General features: G+C 43.4%; 1 protein-coding gene across 1 annotated transcript in view; it reads right to left on the reverse strand.

Annotated features, from left to right (window-relative positions):
- Positions 1 to 19966, reverse strand: part of Rab31 (RAB31, member RAS oncogene family) — a 159966-nt gene that overhangs the window by 49172 nt on the left and 90828 nt on the right. Inside the window, exons 4-5 of the mRNA XM_004656839.2 lie at positions 11428 to 11499; positions 7943 to 8049 (exon numbers count right to left, since the gene is read on the reverse strand). Of these exons, the coding sequence (XP_004656896.1) occupies positions 7943 to 8049; positions 11428 to 11499 (179 nt within the window). The remainder of the gene's footprint in view (positions 1 to 7942; positions 8050 to 11427; positions 11500 to 19966) is intronic.

Genomic DNA, 19966 nt, shown 5'->3' on the forward strand with positions numbered 1-19966 from the left:
ACATATAGAAGCATTTACCACTACTCTAATTTTATTATTTTTATATAAATCAACATTTTGTTCAATAAAAAAAATTTTTTTTGAGGTAGGGTTTCACTCTAGCTGGCATTCACTATGTAGTCTCAGGGTGGCCTCAGACTCAGAGCAATCCTCCTCTCTCTGCCTCCCAAGTGCTGGGATTAAAGGTGTGCGCCACCATGCCTGGCTTCAATGAAATTTTTATTAGGGTAATTAGATTCACATACAGTTCTAAGAAATGGCACGTTTTTTCATATCTTTGCTGCCTATCTTTATATTCTCTTGGGTAAAATGTTTGTTCACGTCTTTTGCCCTTGGAGCTTTGTTTTTTTAGGCTGTTTACATAAGATTATGTGTGCTATTCCCTTTGTGTTCATGTCTGACCCGAGCCAAATAACTTTAGAGAGGAAAGATGTACCTGGGTTTATGGTTTCCCGGGTCTTAGTCTACCACAGCGAGGAGGGCGTGGCAGGGCACAATAGCTCACACCACGGCAACGAGGAAGCAAAAGGAGAGGGGGGAGAAAAAAGGAAGAATGAGGAGAAAGGGGGGGAAGAAGAGAGGACAGACAAGACAGGAGCAACAGAGGAGAGATGAGAGAAAAGAGACAGGAGGGCTGGAGAGATGGCTTAGTGGTTAAGTGTTTGCCTGTGAAGCCTAAGGACCCCGGTTCGAGGCTCGGTTCCCCAGGTCCCACGTTAGCCAGATGCACAAGGGGCGCACGCGTCTGGGGTTCGTTTGCAGTGGCTGGAAGCCCTGGCGCGCCCATTCTCTCTCTGTCTCTACCTGTCTCTCTCTGTCTGTTGCTCTCAAATAAATAAAAAATAATAATAAAAAATTTGAAAAAAAAAAGAAAAGAGGAGAATGAGGAGAGAAGGCAGGAGAGAGAAAGGAAAGAGAGTGGGGAGAGAGGATGGAATGAATGTCTGGCTAGTGGGCATCCTTCCCAGCTTAGTGGATGGTGGTGCCCACATTCAGGGCAGATCGTCCCCTTCTGTAGTTAATCCTCTCTGGAAACACTCGCACAGACACAGCCAGAAGTATACCTGACTAATCTCCTAGGCACTTCTCAATCCCATCATGATGACAATTGACATTTATAGACAGGCAGTGTGCTAATATTTCCTTCCATCCTACAGCTTATCCTTCAACATCTTTACATGGGCTTTTGCTGAACAAATATTATTTCTTTCTTCCTTTTCTTTTTTTGGCTTTTCGAGGTAGGGTTTCACTCTAGCTCACGCTGACCTGGAATTCACTGTGTAGTCTCAGGGTGGCTTTGAACTCTTGATAATCCTCCTACCTCTGCCTCCCAAGTGCTGGATAAAAGGCGTGTGCCACCATGCCCAATGCTGAACAAATATTTTTAATTTGGAGGATGTCTTAATTTATTAATATCACCTTATACGAATTATGTTTTGGGAGTCAAGTCAAAGAACAAGTCATGTAGCTGAAATTTGGCAAAGGGGGAGCTGAAGACATGGCTCAAAGCCTGACAACATGGGTTCAATTCTCTGGGATCCACATAGAGCCAGATGCACCGAGTGGCACATGCATGTGGAGTTCGTTTTATCACAAGAAGTCCTGGGATGTGAGCTGTCACTTGCTCATGCTCTCTTGCTCTCTCCTTTTGCAAAAAAAAAAAAAAAAAAAAAAAAACCCACAACTTTTAAAAATGACTGCATTTGAGGGAGATTAATAAAACTGGGCAAAGGATTTCGAAGATTTTTTTTTTCCTGAGGTTGGTCAGGTTTCACTCTAGTCCAGGCTGACCTGGAATTCACTGTGTAGTCTCAGGGTGGCCTCGAACTCATGGTGATCCTCCTACCTCTGCCTCCTGAGTGCTGGGATTAAAGGCATGTGCCACCATGCCCAGCTGAAGACTCATTTCTTAAAAGAAAATATACAAATGGCAAGTAAATAATATGAACACTTAGCATGAATAGTCGTTAGGAAAATGCAAATCAAACTCACAATAATCCTCACACTCACTAGGATGGCTACGGAAAAAAAATAAAAGACAAATAACAACCATTAATGAGGGTGGATATGTACGTTACTGGTTGGGAAGTAAAACAGTATCGTCATTGGGATAGTTTACACTGACTGTCCACTTGACAGGACCTAGAATCACATGTGAAGGATTATCTTCATTAGGTTAGCCTCTGGGATGTCTGTGAGGGATTGTACTTTGATTGTATTTGTTGAAGTGGGAAGATCCTTTAACTGTGGGCATCACAGGGCTGGGGTCCTGAACTATATGAAGAGAAGTGATTGAGCACCTGCATTTTATCGCTCTCGGCTTGCCCGTCATGCTGAAGTCGACCAGCTGCCACACGCTTCAGCTGCCCGCCTTCCTTGCTCTGATGGACGTTGACCTCGAACTACAAGGTCAAATAAGCCCTTCCTTTCTTAAACTTATTTTTGTTAGGCATTTTGTCCCAGCTATGAGAAGGCAACTGATAGTTATTTTAGAAAACTATACATTCCTCAAATTAGAAGCAGTTATCCTATAGTCAAGAAATTCCACTCCTAGGTAGACATCTAAAATGAAAACATGCACGCGCAATACATGTGCATGATTGTTCATAACAGCCAAAGGGCAGAAACAACTCAGGTGTCAACTGGTGAATGAATCAATAAATTCCAGATATCTGTATCATGACATATTATTCAGCCATAAAAATGAACGCACAGAGCAGGTGAGCCCCTAACACATTTCCTAAGGGAAAGAAACTAGAAACAAGAGAACATATGTTGATTACAGCTATGCAAAATGCCCAGAAAAATCATACTTAAAGACAAAAGTATCTTGTTTTTTTCCAAGGGCTAGAGGGAGAAAGAAATTGGAAGTGACTACAGGGAGAGGTGATGTTCTATGTAAGATGATGGAAATGTGCTAACATTAGTTGTTACGATGACTGAACAACTAGAGGTCATTGAACTCTACACTTAAGACAGGTGAATTTTATCAACTGTAAATTAACCCAATACAAGTGATTAAATGCTTAAAAATAAAAAGTTACTAACATGAGAGGGCCGTAGAGATGACTCAGTGGTTAAGGGCATTTGTTTGCAAAGCCTACTGACCTGGGTTCAATTCTCCAGCCACCTACATAAAGCCAGATGTAAAAATTGATACGTGTCTGGCATAATGGTTGCACTAGCAGCGGACTCTGGCACACCCATGAAAACACACACACACACACACACACACACACACACAAATAAATAAATAATTTTTTAAAAATTTACTAACATGAAACTAATCTTCAGAGGCTTAAAAAAGAACTGCAGAGAGACATTTCTTTTACAGCATGATCAAAAGCAAGAACCATCTAGAATAAGCCAGGCGTAGTGGCGCCCACCTTTAATCCCAGCACTTGGGAGGCAGAGGTAGGAGGATTGCCGTGAGTTCGAGGCCACCTTGAGACTACATAGTGAATTCCAGGTCAGCCTGAGCTAGAGTGAGACCCTACCTTGGGAAAAAAAAAAAAAAAGAACCATCTAGAATGAGTTTGTATTTAACCGCAGGATATTGAGGAGTCACATTCAGACCTCACTGAGGCCAAACAGAGGGGAAAAGGAATTTGCTGGAAGAAGAGAACCTGGCCCCTTGATGTGACCACTGGAGGCGGTTACTGGGAGGCTTTGGACTGTCATTCCTTGGGGGTGAGGAGTTGTGAGTGAACTGACAGATGGCAGTGAGACAGGAGGACTGTTGGCCAGACCATCATGAAGTGAATTTGTAGGAATCAGCTGAACACACATCAGAATGTCTACAGAGGGTTACAGTGACTTCCGCCTTGGGAATGGTGTGGTTTGAGGTGCTGGCTAGCGAAGCAGAATGCAGAGGACATGTTTTGTCTGGAGACCACATTGATCTAAAGGTTGTCCCTCATCAAGATACCCAGTTCTCAAAAGCCAGGCGTGTGGCGCATGCCTTTAATCCCAGCTCTTGGGAGGCAGAGGTAGGAGGATCATCGTGAGGTCGAGGCTACGCTGAGACTCCATAGTTAATTCCAGGTCAGCCTGAGCCAGAGTAAGACCCTACCTTGGGGGAAAAAAGAAAGAAAGAAAAAATATACCCAGTTCTCCTTCTCCACATGATGGCAGGATCATATCATCATATCTTCTAAATCCCCACCACAACCACCACCATGGGCCACAGGCGCCTTGTAATGACATGGAGAAACCCTTTTATAGCAAGTCTTTTAACACTTAAAACACAGAAAATGCCAGGCTAATATTTCTCCAGAGGTAAACACTGGAACATACAAAACCCAAGCAAAACACAGCCCTGTTTTTTTTTTTTTTCTTAACCATCTGGATATAAACCTTGGAATAGGGCTGGAGAAATGGCTTGTGGTTAAGGTGCTTGTCTGCAAAACCAAAGGACCCAGGTTCAATTCCTAGGACTAACTTAAGCCAGATGCATAAGGGGGCACATGCATCTGGAGTTCATTTGCAGTGACTGGAGGCCCTAGTGTGCCCATTCTCTCTCCCCCTGCCTATTTTTTTTCTCTCTCTCAAATAAACAAAGAAAAATAAAATATATTTTTATAAACCTTGGGATTAAATCCCTCTTTTCCCTAAAATTAATTTCAGTTGAGTTTCAGCTCCATGTAACTAAGAGTCCTAAGTCATTCCATTCAACTTGAAATTGTTTTCTGCTTAAATTGTAGTCCATCAGCCTACACCGCCCCCCCCATACAACACCCACTCTTGTCTCTATCAAAGTTCCCCTTAACCATCGGGGTGCCTTGAATGAAATATTCCCCATAGGCTCATGTATTTTGAATACGTGGTTCCCAGCTAGTGGCAATTTAGGAAAATTGCGAGACCTCTGGGAGGAGGAGCCTTGCTGGAGGAGGTGTGTCACTGAGGGCAGACCCTGGGGTTTAATGATTCAGCTCCGTTGTCAGTGCTAGCTCAGCTCACTCTTTCTGCTTCCTCCCAGCTGATGGGAAAGGATGTGATACCTGGCTCTGTTTTTCCATGCTTTTCCTGTCATGGTGACACTTCACTTCAAAACTGTTAGCCAAAACAAACCCTTTCCTTCCCTCAGCTGCTTCTGGTCAGCAGCCCTGAACCAGTGACAAGAAAGCAACGGCTTGCTTCAGGATTACAGTGAGGAAGGCTGAATTAAGTCTGGGGAGTTTAACGTTTTGTCCTACTCCTAGATAAACAAGCAATGAAGTGGTATTTGCGGATGTTATCCTAAACCAACCTGATGCAATGTGCTATAAAGCATCTGTAATCCCAAAGAATAGAGCAACTTGTCAAACAGCGTGTTGCGAACTTTTGCAAGATCTATTTTCATTATTTATTTAACTTTGGCTTACTCCTACTTGAATTAGCAAAACCAGAGATATGGTGTAGTTAGCCTTATGAAAATCAACCACTGGAATTCCTGAGAATTAAGTGATCCCAAGGGACTGGCAACAATGCAAAGTTGTGACAGTAGATGTCCCTATCAGTGGTTTTGCTTCCCATGGTTTCAGTTACCCACAGGAAATTGTGCCCAAAGACATCAAGTGGAAAATTCCAGAGATAAACAATTCATATGTTTTAAAGAACTTTTCTGCAATATGCTGTTAAAGTGGCCTACTTTATTATGAATTGCTATTATTGTTTTACTGTGCCTAGTACATAAACTAAACTTCATCACAGATTTGTACATATAGAAGAAAAATCACAGTATCTCTGGGGTTCAGTAACAACTGGTTTCAGACACTAGGGTCCTAATAGGATCTGTCTTAGTAAGAAATAACTAATATACACCCTTTTGGAAGGCAGCTGTGTTCACCATTATGCCACCAATGCCTATGCACCCTGTTTAACTAACATTAATTTAATAAGCAACCAGTTTAATAAGCTAGATAAAGCTTTTATCAAGTCTCTCTAATACACTCTTGTTGCCACATTGCATTTTGAATATGTTTTGAGTGTGTCCCCAAAAGTTTATATGTGCTGGGGGCTCGGTCCTTAGTGTGGTGAAATCTATTAGAGGGGATTAATGTGGTTCTTATTGAACTCTAGATGGTGCTTTAAGAATGGCTTGTTATGCAAAGAGAAACTGGTCCCTAGATCTCCTTGGCTCCCTATATTGCCAGGTAACCCCTTCTGCACACAGCTCACTCCCTTGGTTTTTCTACCACGTTATAATACAGCAAGGAGACCCACCAGGACACCAGCATCCTGCTTCTGAACCTCCAGGCAAAACTAAGTAAACCTCTTCTCTTTATAAAAAAAAAAAAAAAAAAAAAAAAAAAAGTCATAAGTATTTGGATCTAACAATAAAAAATGGATTAAGACATTAGGTAAAGGAAGCTGTATAAGCCAATGTCAGGATGTTAACTCTTAAAAGTGCTCCTAGAAAATGTATAATATTCATATCTTAGAACCAAACAGTGACATGATATAGACTGGACTATATCTTTATGTTAAAATCCAAAACTGTTAATAGATGAGATGGAAAATATGAAGAATCCTGGTAGCTGGGAAAATGGTTCAGTGGTTAAAGGCACTTGCATGCAAAATCTGCTGGCCTGGGATTCAATTCCCAAGCTGCCCATGTAGGCCAGAAGAAAAAAGTGCTGTAAGTTGGCTGAGGAGATGGGTCAGTGGTTAAAGGTGCTTGCTTATAAAGCCTGCCAGCCTGGGTTTGATTCCCTAGTACCCACATAAAGCCAGATGCAGAAAGTGGTGGGCACATCTGGAGTTCGTTTGCAGTGGCTGGAGGCCCTGGCGCGCCTATGCCATTCCTCATTCCCTTTCTTACTCTTTCTCACAAGCAAACAAATACATATTTTAAAAAATGGTGCAAGTGCCGGGCATGATGGCAAACACCTTTAATCCCAGCGCTTGGGAGGCAGAGGTCTCCCTGTGAGTTCCAAGCCAGCCTGAGACTATATAGTGAATTCCAGGTCATCCTGGGCTAGAGCGAGACCCTGCCTCACAAGAAAACAAACAAGGACTGGAGAGATGGCTTAACAGCTAAGGCACTTGCCTGCAAAGCCTAAGGACCCATATTCAACTCCCCAGATTCCATGTAAGCCAGACACACAAAATTGGTGCATGCACAAGGTAGCACATACACACTAGGTGGTGTACACGTCTGGAGCTTGATTACAGTGGCTGGAGGCCCTAGCATGCCAATTCTCTCTTTCTCTCATAAAAAGGCCAGTCTATTGGGCTTACCTCAAACACAGACAAACAAACAAAATCGATACAAGTGTCTAGTGTTCAATTGAACCAGCAAGGGGCCCTGGTGCCCCCATACACACACACACAAACACTCTTTCTCTCTCTCATGCAAACAAATTTTTTTTTAAAAAAAGAAACTATCAAGAATTCTAATGGTCATTTGCACATAAAAACTAAAATTGTGTTAGTAGTAGTAATAATAATGGAAATGTAACAATAAAAATAACAAAACAGGGATGGCTGGGTAGTTAAGGTGTGTGTTTACAAAGTCTAATGACCTGGGTTTGATTCCCCAGTACCTATATAAAGCCACATACACAAGGTGGCCCATGCACGTGAAGTTCATTTTCAGTGGCTAGAGACCCTGGCACGCCCATTCTCTCTGTCTCTTTCTATCTCTCTCTCTAAAATAATAAATACATCTATAAAATTTAAAACAATCTACTCCAAAGATACCTGGAGTCGGAGATGTGGCTGTGTTATGTATAGGTGATGTGATTTTAATATTTGTCATTATGTAAAGCATCGGATTTGTGCCATTTTTCTGCACTTCTCCTCTGGTTGAATAGTGTGCACTGATGACCACCGGTGGGGGGCTTCAACCCCGTTATCACACCAGAAGCAGACACAACACAGGCAATAGCTTCATACTCACAGATATTTGGGGATCAAGGACAAGTGAACTCCATACAACAAAACTTTAAACATCTCTTACCTGATATCTGAGAGGTCGCATTTGTTCCCAGCAATAGCCATTACGATGTTTTCTGGGCCGTGTTCTTTCAGTTCTTTAACCCATTTTTTCAATGTACGAAATGAATCCTAAACCAAAAGTGCAGATGAATCAGGAGGACACCTGTTAAGATGTTTTAACCACCTAGAAATACAACTCTCATGGAATTTTTTAAAGTATTTTATTTTATTTATTTGTAAGGCGCGCACGCGAGAGAGAATGGGTGTGCCAGGCCCTCTAGCCACTCCAGATGCATGTGCCACATTGCGCACTGGGCTTTAGGTGGGTACTAGGGACTCAAACCCAAGCCGTCAGGCTTTACAGGTTAAGTGCATTAACCACTAAGCCATTTCTACAGCCCTAAATCTCCTATAAGTTAATGGGGAAAAACATCTTTAGGAGACTGTCATGGTTAACCATAGCTAAGTGACAATCTGTGGAAGATTCTTTCTCCAAAATGTAAAACCTGAGGAAGTTAAGAAAATCAGTCCTGTGAATAAATTTTCTATAAGCAACAGTAATTGAAGATGACAGCCCTGACATCATATGAATAAGTCTAACAGGGCAAGTGGATGTCTGGGCTTGTTTAAGAGATGAAGAAAAGGACTCATCTGGTTAGAGCCCTTCTGTTTCCCTTTTGACCTTCTTGAGTCATTGCCCTCCTCAAGGACAGAGGCCAAAGGTGGACACCTTTAGGGAGAAGTGGCCAGGACTCATGGAATGCAACAGCAATGGGTCAGGAAGCTAATGGTCATGTGCAGTCAGCATTTGGGGGAGGGGGATAATGCAATTTGCTAGAATGGGGAAAAGTCATTAAACACTGCCAGTTATTTGTTGATAAATATCCAAAAGCCTCAACAGGATAACTAAAAATATATTTCAGGGATAATGTCCCAGGAGCTGGCGAGATGGCTCAGATGTTCTTTATTGTTTGTTTGTTTGTTTTGGTTCTGGTTTTTGTTTTTCAAGGTAGGGTCTCACTTTAGCTCAGGCTGACCTGGAATTCACCATGTAGTCTCAGGATGTCCTCAAACTCACGGTGATCCTCCTACCTCTGCCTCCCAAGTGCTGGGATTAAAGGTGTGCACCACCACACCCAGCTAAGCTCAGCTGTTCTTATGCTTGCCCACAAAGCCTAATCACCAGGGTTTGATTCCCCAGTACCCACATAAATGCAGATGTGGACTAGAGAGATCATTTAGTGAGTAAGGCATTTGCCTGCAAAACTTAAGGACCCATGTTCAACTTTCTAGATCCCACATAAGGCAGATGCACAAAGGTGAGGCAAGTGCAACATTGTACATGTCCAGTAGGTGGCGTGAACATCTGCAGTTTAATTGCAGTGGCTAAGGCCCTGGCACACCACTTCTCTCTCTCTCTCTAAAATGAAAAAAAAATTTTTAAAGCCAGATGTGCATAGTGGTGCATGCATCTGTAGTTTATTTGCAGTGGCTGGAGGCCCTGGTGCACCCATTTTCTTTCCCTCTCTCTCCTTGCAAATAAATAAAAATTAAAAAACATATATTCCATGGCTGTAAAGATGGCTCAGCAGTTAAAGTCATGCTTGCAAAGCATGCTGGTCTGGGTTGGGTTCCCCAGTACCCACATGAAGCCAGACACACAAAGTGGTGCATGTACCTGGTGTTTGTTTGCAGTGTCAGGAGGCCCTGGTGCAACCATACACCCATACTCTCTCTCTCTTCTCTCAAATAAATAAAAATATATTTCTATTATATGTATTCGAATCCCCTTCACCTATAGGGGACATGTTCCAGGATCCTCAGTGGATGTCTAAACCTGTGGATCATACTTAATCCTATACATGTTATGTTTCTGTCTTAAATATACATATTTTTGACAATGTCTAATGTATAAATAAGGCACAATAAGAAATTAATAATAAAAATGAGATAATTATAACAGTATATTTGAAATTAATTAAAAGTTATGATCTGTTTATTTCTGGAATTTTCCCATTCAGTATTTTTGGGCAGCAGTTGACCTTGGGTAACTACAACTACAGAACATGAAACCACAGATAAAGGGGTACAGCTGCCTATAAACACACACATATTTACCTTTATATATACAAATATTATCTCTGACCTTTTAGCAGTGCAGTTGAACCACTAACAGAAAATATCTATACCAACAAAACATGCAAAACTTAAAATAATTATTTTTCTTAAAATGCTAATATTATGGAGAAAACTACTAACAAGAGTGATTGCTAATATGAAAAGTCAGACTTTTAATTGGGAACTTTAATGTATGAACAAATTGCAACTTGGTTGTATTACCATTGGACTATCCTCTTACATCCCGTTTCCCCTTCCACATTCTCCTGACGGCTTTCTTCAGTGGGGTATCAGTATTAGATCATAGTTGCATAAGTCAGTTATTGTGTTGGGGGGGTCAATGCTTCCCAGTACACCTTCTTACCCGGTGGCTAAAACATCACTTTTAAAAATGAATGCTGGGGGGCTGGAGAGATGGCTTAGCGGTTAAGCGCTTGCCTGTGAAGCCTAAGGACCTCGGTTCGAGGCTCGGTTCCCCAGGTCCCACGTTAGCCAGATGCACAAGGGGGCACACGCGTCTGGAGTTCGTTTGCAGAGGCTGGAAGCCCTGGCGCGCCCATTCTCTCTCTCTCCCTCTATCTGTCTTTCTCTCTGTGTCTGTCGCTCTCAAATAAATAAATAAAAATTAAAAAAAAAAAAAGAATGCTGGGGGGAGAGAGGGCATTACCATGGGATATATTTTTATAATCATGGAAGTTGTTGATGAAAATTTGAAAAAAAAAATGAAAGCTCATCTGGGTGTGGTGGCACACGCTTTTAATCCCAACACTCAGGAGGCAGAGGCAGGAGGATCACTGTGAGTTCAAGGCCAGCTGAGACTACATAGTGAATTCCAGGTCAGCCTGGGCTAGAGCGAGATCCAACCTTGAAAAATCAAACTAAACAAAAGTGTTCACTTGGGGGCATGGTGGCTCAGGAAGCTGAGGTTAGGAGGATTGCACTAAGTTTGAGGCCAGCCACCACCACTACAAGGTGAATTCCAAATCAGCCTGGGATAGAATGAGACCCTGCCTCCACAAAAAGTCTGCTATTTTATTTAGTTGCAAGGGGGGGGGGGGCATGTTAGGGCCTCTAGCGACTGCAAATGAACTCCAGACACATGCACTACCATGTGCATCAGGCTTACATGGGTACTGCGGAATTGAACCTGAGTCCTTAGACTTCATAAGCAAGCACTTTAAGCACTGAGCCATATCTCCAGCCCCTGCTATTTTAATTGAGTCGCTAAATCTAAGCTGCTTTGTCACACGTGGGTTCAGTACGCTCAATACATAGCTCTTGTTGTCCTGCCTACCACACTGTGGAAGTTCTTCCCAGGCTCTGGTGAGATTATGCAGTGCCCTGCCTATGACAGTTGCCACTAATGGCATCTAAGAGAACCATCCTTACCTGCTTAGTGATGTCATACACAATGACAGCTGCAGCAGACCCCCGATAGTACATAGGGGCCAGCGAATGAAACTGTTTAAAAAAAAAAAAAAAAAAAGAACAATTTTAGGTCACAAGGAACAAATGGGTTTTAAGCCTTACCAAATTAGGCATTAAGACTTTATACTACATATCCTTTATAGGAGCTCTAGATTCCTGCTAGGATTGTGTTTGTTTGTTTGTTTTTTTCCAGGACTTATATTAGATAATAAAGTTTGCTCCCTAATGACACATACACTGGTGAAATTTCTCTCTCCTCCTTGGCCAAAAGTCAAGCAGATTTTATTTTAAATGTGCCCATCCTCTGAATTTTCTGTTCATTGTTTTTGAATATAACTGACCCACAGCAATCTCATTAGAGTTAGACGGCAGTAAGAAAAAGAGGCATTCCCATGAGAGGGAAACACCACTGAGAAAGAACAAGAGACCCTTGTAGAGCCACCAGGGAGGGGCAAGGAGCAGTGGCTGCATAGCCTCAGGTCTGGCTGGTTGCCAGCTCTGCCAAGCAAATTTTCTTGCCCACCTAAGGTCAGCCAGTGACAACACACAGATTTATAGAAAAGGGTACTTTTGATATAGCATTAAGAGAAAGGCAGCACATCTGATATAATTTAAGGCAGGCATAGACAGGAATGTATGTGTATGTGCCAGAGTTATATGATATTCTTCAAAACGGTAACAGCAGGATTTCTGGAAAATCTTACACATACAAGACTAGATGGTATAAAATTTTACAATGATTTTAGGTAAAGTGAATTTTAAGCTGAAAAGTCAGACATTTTTATTGATGTATGAAGGTGGGAGCTGGGAAGGAAGGAAGGAAGGAAGGAAGGAAGGAAGGAAGGAAGGAAGGAAGGGAGGAAGGGAGGAAGGGAGGAAGGGAGGAAGGGAGGAAGGGAGGAAGGGAGGAAGGGAGGAAGGGAGGAAGGGAGGAAGGGAGGAAGGGAGGAAGGGAGGAAGGGAGGAAGGGAGGAAGGGAGGAAGGGAGGAAGGGAGGAAGGGAGGAAGGGAGGAAGGGAGGGAAGAAGGCTGAAACATTTCTGGTGAACAACAAAGCTGTAATCATTCATTTTATTTCCCACATGGTACTTCTCATTGAATATTCATCAATACTTGCCAAATGGGAATAACCATATCTGGAATTGTGAGGCCTTATCATCTACTGAGGAAAGGAGATGAGTACAGAGGTGAGAATAGGGGAACCATGTGACTCACTCCATGCAAGTCTATGCCCTGAAGGAAAACCACCCTGGAGCCTCCGTGGTTTGCAGAAAGGGAAAGAGTGGCTGGAGCTCAGGGTGGACCAAGGCATTCACAGCTACGCTGAGCCGTGGTCCTGCCTCTCTCCTCTGTCCTCTACGCATCACTCCCGATCTCACGGGAGGCGCGCATGCCTTTCCACATTCACTGACTGTCCGTGCTTGTCACAACTACTAAGCTTCATAAATTCATGTTCAGTCCACCCTTTGGCAGTCCACTCCTCACATACCAAAATAAATTAGAATTCCTGCCCATAGGGAGGAAAACCAATGTACCTTGAAACACCCTGGCTTGACTAAGGGTAGGGGATACACAGAAAGCAGTTTTGTAGCCAGTTACGAAAAGTACACTTTTTCTTTTTCAAGACAGCCTCCACCTTAGAAAGGAAGTCAGCATAAACTTCATTTCTCAGGAGTCAAGACATGTGACTCATTCATGGGAGGTATGAACCGTGGACGTCATCTGAGACAGATTTCCCTTCGGGCTCTGACGCCGTGAGCCGCATCTCCAGCAGCCAGTGGCGGCAGGTCTCATGCATTATTGAAGAGACCTCAGTATGTGACGCATTATGTAGTCTTTCCTTCCTTAGAGCGGAATCACTCTGATATAAATCTGTTAGTGAAGCCACTTAAAGGACATTACTGCTGGAGACGCATGGGGTCTTAGTGAGTTAAAAGTTGATGTCTTGGTTCTAAAACTCAATAATTTATTGACCGAGGGGTGATATTTGCAGAGGACAAGAAGATAAATCATTTCTGGCTCATAGCACATATTCTTGTTCCCATACAAAGAGAACACAAATGTACCACGGTCGTTCTCTGACCAATATAACAAAATTTAATTTCTGCAGGGTCAAAAACACTAATAGGATGATCATAGATGAAAAATTCTTCCAGAAATAAAGTTCATAATCACAAAAGGCTTGTAAATATTTATTTATTTATTTATTTATTTATTTATTTATTTATTTATTTATTTATTAGAGTAAGAGAGAGAAAGAGAAAAGAGGGAGAGAAAAAATTGGCATGCCAGCGCCTCAGCCACTGAATTGAACTCCAGACACTTACACCACCAAGTGCATATGTGTAACCTTACATTTGAGTCACCTTTGTGCATCTGGCTTATGTGGAATCTGGATAGAGATGGAACATGGGTCCTTAGGCTGAGCAGGCAAGCACCTTAACCATGAAGCCATCTCACCAGCCCATAAATCTTTATTTTTATTCATTTTTTAAGTGTATTTGTATGGTGTGTTGTGTGCCCATGTGTGCCCCATGTGTGCATGCTGAGGCCAGAGGAGAGGGTGCATGTAGTATTATGGTGTGGTGTGTGAATGTTTGTGCACATGTGTGCCCCATGTGTGCATGCTGAGACCAGAGAAGAATATTGGATGTCCTTTTCCATTGCTAATCTGCATGGTTGAATTTGTTGTTTTTGTGAGTCCCAGTGAGTATCTGGTCTCTGCTCCCCATATAACTAGGGGTATAGACCTACATGGCCTTGCCCAGCTGTTATGTGGGAGCTGGTGAATTGAACTTGGGCAGTCTCAGGCCCATGAGGCCCTCATGCTTGCGTAAGAAGTGTTCTGGCCTGCTGAGACATCTCTCTAGTCCCCAGAATGTGTTTTTAAATCTTACCTTGAAAAGTTATTAGAAAACAGGCATTACAGTTGTTAATTCAAAGCCCTGCCTTCATTAAATAATAAGATATCTAGACTCCCAATTACAGTTATCAGAAAACTTTCAGGTGTCATTAAAAAAATATTTTATGTATATATTTGTGAGAGAGAGAGAGGGAAAGAGTGAGAATGGGCACACCAGAGCCTCTAGACACTGCAAACAAACTCCAGACACATGGCCACCTTGTGCATGTGGTTTTATGTGGGTACTAGGGAGTCGGACATGGGTCCTTTGGCTTTGTAGGCAAGTGCCTTAACTGCTAAGCCATCTCTCCAGTCCTCAGCTGTCATTTTATCACTTAGAAGAAATAGAATTGTGGAAAGCCAATGTGCCTCTTTAAGGAAATGGCTATCTATATTGTTTGGGCATATGGTTGCTTGGGTTTTTTTGTTTGTTTTTGTTTTTGTTTTTTTGAAGCAAGCCCAACATGCTGCCTTTTTATTATATGAGAGTGGGAGAGGGGATGAGAGGGAGAATTGGTGTGCCAGGGCTTCCAGCAACTGCAGTTGACTCCAGATGCATGCGCTCCCTTGTGCACACGTGGGACCCCTGTGCTTGCAACACTGTGCACCTGGCTTATGTGGGATCTGGAGAGTAGAACATGGGTCCTTAGGCTTAGCAGACAAGCATCTTAACCGCTAGGCCATTCTCCAGCCTGGCTATTTGGTTTTTAATGGCTGGATGTCCACATGGTAAGAGATGAAGGAAATGGGCTTGAAGCACTTTGAGCTTCTTGGACTCCTCAGCTTTTGTGGATAAATGCTGTCAGTCAGCTTTCTATCATTATAACAAAACACCCGATAATATGAACTCAAAAAAAATTAAAGGAGAAGCTAAGGAGATAGTTCAGGCAGTAAAGTGCTTGCCTTGTAAGCATGAGGACCCAAGTTCAATCCCCAGGACCCGCATAAAATACAAGGTATGATGGAACGTGTATGTAACCCCAGCGCTGGGGAGGCAGAGGCAGAAGGATCCCTTGGGCTCACTGGCTGGTGAGTCTAGCCTCACTGATGAGCTCCATGTTAATGAGAGAGACCCTGTCTGAAGTAGGTGGATGGTGTTCCTGACTGAGGACAACATAAACACACGCATGCAGCCACGTACTTAGGAATATACATACATTAAATGTTAAAGGTGATAGGGTTTATCTTGTCTTGGAGATTTGGATGTTTCATCCTGAAATCAACTTTTGATTTTGAAATCAACTGTTGATTTTAGTCTGTGATGACAAAGCACATTGTGGGAGGTGCACATGACAGAGCCCAGCCGCTCATCAGGGGCTAGGGAACAAGAGACGGAAGAGAAAGGGACCCGGAGTGCATACCCTCAAGTGACCTTCCACATGGTTCCACCTCCTATAGGTCCCACTATCTTTCTTTTCTTTTTTATTTAAATATTTTATAATTTATTTATTTATTTGACAAAGAGGCAGATAGAGAGAGAATGGGCACACCAGGGCCTCCAGCCACTGCAAACGAACACCAGACACGTGCGCCCCTTTGTGCATCTGGCCAATATGGGTTCTGGGGAATTGAACCTGGGTCCTTTGGCCTTGCAGGCAAATGCCATAAGTGTTTAAGCCATCCTTCCAGCCCATCCACTATCTTTCAACAGCATCACACAATTTGGATCTTGAATATCCCCCAGTGGCCCATGTGGGAAAGGAATCCTCCCCTGGGTGAAGATACTGGGAGATGGTGGGGTCTTTAGGAGGTTGGGTCTAGCGGGAGATCCTGAGGTCACTGGAGGCCTTTCATCCCTGGAGACCTGCTTACCTTGCCTGTCTGGATTCTTCAGACTGTAACACGTACCTATAGCACACACCTCTCTTCACATCACACATGAGGCTGTACACATGCACACTCACACTTCAGCAGCACACTAGTGTTATTCTGGGAAATCTCTTCATCTTTTAGGCCTCTTGCTGTGCTTTAGACAAAATTCCTTAATAGGCGACTTGAGAGATGCCTCAGAGGTTAAAGGCACTTGCTTGCAAAGCTTGGTGGCCTGGGTTCAATTCTCCAGTGTCTACATAAAGCCAGATGAACAAAGTAGCATATGTGTCTGGAGTTCATTTGCAGAGGTAAGAGCCTCTGGCAAGCCTATAGCCTCCCCCCACTTCTGTCCCTTATAAATCAATAAAAAATACTTTTAAAAATTCCTTAATTGGGGCTGAATAGATGGCTTAGAAGTTAAGTGTGCTTCCTGCAGAAGAGCCAGAGACAGGCCTGAAACCACCAGAGTTCGAATCCCCAAATCCCATGTAAACAGCTGGGCATGGCCACGCATACCTGTAACCCCAGTCCCACAAAGGGGAGAAAAGAGATCAGGGAATTGCCCTGGCTTGCAGGGGAAATAAAATCCAGTAAGCTCCAGGATCATTAAGAAGCTCCAGCTCAAATAAGAATGCCCAAAGCCGGGCCTGGTGGTGCATGTCTTTAACCCCAGCACTCAGGAGGCAGAGGTAGCAAGATTGCTGTGAGTTCAAGACCAGCCTGAGACTACATCATGAATTCCAGATTGGTCTGGGCTAGAGCAAGAACCTACCTTGATAAACCAATAATAATGAGAAGAAGAGGAGGAGGAAGAGGAGGAAAAACAATGGAGTGGGTCACATTCGGCTCCGGCCACCATAAGCAAGCACCCCTACCACAGGTGAACACATGGGGTGCCACAAGGACACACATACATGCATTCACACACATATACACAAGCAAACAAAACAAAAAGTCCTCAGTGGCAGGTTTGTGGTATCCTACATTTCACAACAGCAAAATTGTGCAAGTCAGAGTGGGCAGTGGAGGAAAAGACAGGAAGTCTCTGCACCAGCCCAGCTCTAGCTGGGCCCTGCCTCTCCAGATCAGATTTACCCAAGCTAGAATGCTCTGGCATTGGGTACCGGAACTTGCAGGATGTGTTTTGTAGCATGATTTTCAGAGAAACGCTCTGTCCCCTTGTAAGCCAGATGCAGCCAGGGAGTCGCCAATGCTTGTCTGCAGATCTCAGATGCCAGCTCCCAGGCAGAAAGGCTCACCCTTCCCTGGAATGCAATGCCAGCCAAGGCCAGGGACAGTCAAGGGTAGATGCCACAAAGAGCCTAAAGCCCAGAAAGGCTCAAATAAAGACAAGTGGAAAAAGAAAATTCCTGACATTCCTAACATTCTCAGTTGGCAGAAGTTGAAAGGAAAAACACATTAGTGAAGGCTCTTTCTGTCCATTCAGAAGAACCTCCTATTGCCACACAGACCCTCTCTTCATTGAGAGAAAGAGAGCCTAATTAATATGCCTGCTCAGGCATCCTGGAGCCTCACAGTATGGATTGCTGGGCAGTAATAAGGCTGGGAGACAGCGAACCAAACGGTGAACAATGGTTTAGTTCTAAATAAGAGCATCATAAGGCAGGCATGTGTCTTAACTGCTTCTGAGTTAATACAAAAATATTTTGGGGGGGGGGGAGGGAAAGGATTACCATGGGATATTGTTTATAATCATGGAAGTTGTCAATAAATAACAAAAAAGTTAAAAACAACTTTGGGGGTAGAAAAGATGGTTCAGTGGTAAGCGTGCTTGCTGCAGAAACACAAGGACCTGGTTCAATCCCCAGCACCCATGTAAAAAGCTGTGTAGGGCTTCGCACGCCTATAATCCCAGCACTGGGGGAGAGAGGGGACAATCTCACCAAAATGGCACAAACTCCAGGTTCAGTGAGAGACGTTGTCTCAAGGAAATAAGATGGAAAAGTGATGTAGGAGGATACCCAGGCATCTCCCTTTGGTCTCTACATGCGTGCACATGGGGCCCACACATCTATGCACACAGATGCATACACCACGCATGGTACATACATATACCAAATATATGCACACACACACACATGTACTATGTATATGTAGAAAACATGATATGTGACTTCTGCCATAACAAGGGATGTCTTCCTCCCCACTTTTCCTTCCTTTTTCTCTTAATATATCATTAAAGCCGAAGCGCTTCTCCAGCCTCCTAGGACCCTTAGGTAGCTGGGCGTGGTGGTGCACACCTTTAATCCCAGTACTTGGGAGGCAGAGGTAGAAGAATCTCCATGAGTTCAAGACCACCCTGAGATTACATAGTGAATTCCATGTTAGCCTGGGCTAAAGTGAGACCAAAAAAAGGGGAGGGGGAGGCTTTAGAGGTGACCTGACCACAGTGTAGTCTTTCTGACAAAGTGCAAGCCTTCTTAAAATAATAATAAAAAATAATGTTGCACAAATCCAAATATTTTTCCACAAAAAATGGTTTTGGGGGAGGGCATTGATTAGTGATTTTTTAAAAGGCAATATTGACAGTATAGCTCAGCATTGGGGCACTTGCCTAGTGTGCACAAGGTCCCGGGTTCAAACCCCAGTACTGACGGACAAACCAAAAATAACAAAAGACATGGAAAGATCCAATCCCTGGAATAATGTACGAAACATCAGTACATTTGACATGTGGGAGAAATGCAGTCTTCCCCATTTTCCCCCAAAGAGCATTGAGCCTCAATCCATGTTCCTATTTGTTGGCAAGAGCAAGAGTTTCCTCCAAGTCCAGATTGCTATTCCACTATACTGAGCACTTGGAAGCTACTTTTTTAAAAAATTTATTTGTTTGTTTGTTTATTTGTTTAAGAGAAAGGGGGGCTGGAGAGATGGCTGAGCGGTTAAGCGCTTGCCTGTGAAGCCTAAGGACCCCAGTTCAAGGCTCGGTTCCCCAGGTCCCACGTTAGCCAGATGCACAAGGGGGCGCACGCGTCTGGAGTTCGTTTGCAGAGGCTGGAAGCCCTGGCGCGCCCATTCTCTCTCTCTCCCTCTACCTGTCTTTCTCTCTGTGTCTGTCACTCTCAAATAAATAAATAAATAATTAAAAAAATATGTTTAAAATAAAAGAGAAAGGTGGGAGAGAATGGGCATGCCAGGGCCTGCAGCCATTGCAAACGAACTCCAGATACATGTGCCCTCTTGTGCATCTGGCTTATGTGGGTCCTGTTAAGGTGTTTCAGGCAAACACCTTAACTGCTAAGCCATCTCTCCAGCCCTAAAGCTACTTTTGCTAAAGCGCATGGACTCTTCACTCAGGCCCACAAGGACCTCACAGCACAATGAAGCCTGGTACCTCTCCCTTCATTTTGTGTCTGTCTCTTTTACTTTAAGTCACTTGCTTAAGGGTAATGGCATCTTAATCACTGAGAAGTATCTGTCTCTCTAACCTATTTCAAGACCCCTTCCCCTTCACAGCCGAAGGCACAAAGATAAATCATTGTCTTAATCCTGCAATCGCCTTGGATTTCAGGAAGAGAAAAGTCTAGAAGAACAGACTACTCCTCCCCTAAGACGAGGGCAATGACCCATGTCATAAAACTGTAACCCAGAGCAGAAGCAATCACCCTGGAAGAGCCAGACTGATCCCTTTAAGCGATTGATTGCGGTGATCTTCTGGTCACCTTGCAAAAGTGGAGGAGAGGCACTGACTTGGCAGGACCATACCTTACCCAGGGCTGCTTAATCATGGTACCAGTTTTGAGTGCAACGGAGCCTCTCAAGCCA

This window comes from Jaculus jaculus, chromosome 2, assembly GCF_020740685.1.
Source record: "Jaculus jaculus isolate mJacJac1 chromosome 2, mJacJac1.mat.Y.cur, whole genome shotgun sequence".
NCBI lineage: Eukaryota > Metazoa > Chordata > Mammalia > Rodentia > Dipodidae > Jaculus > Jaculus jaculus.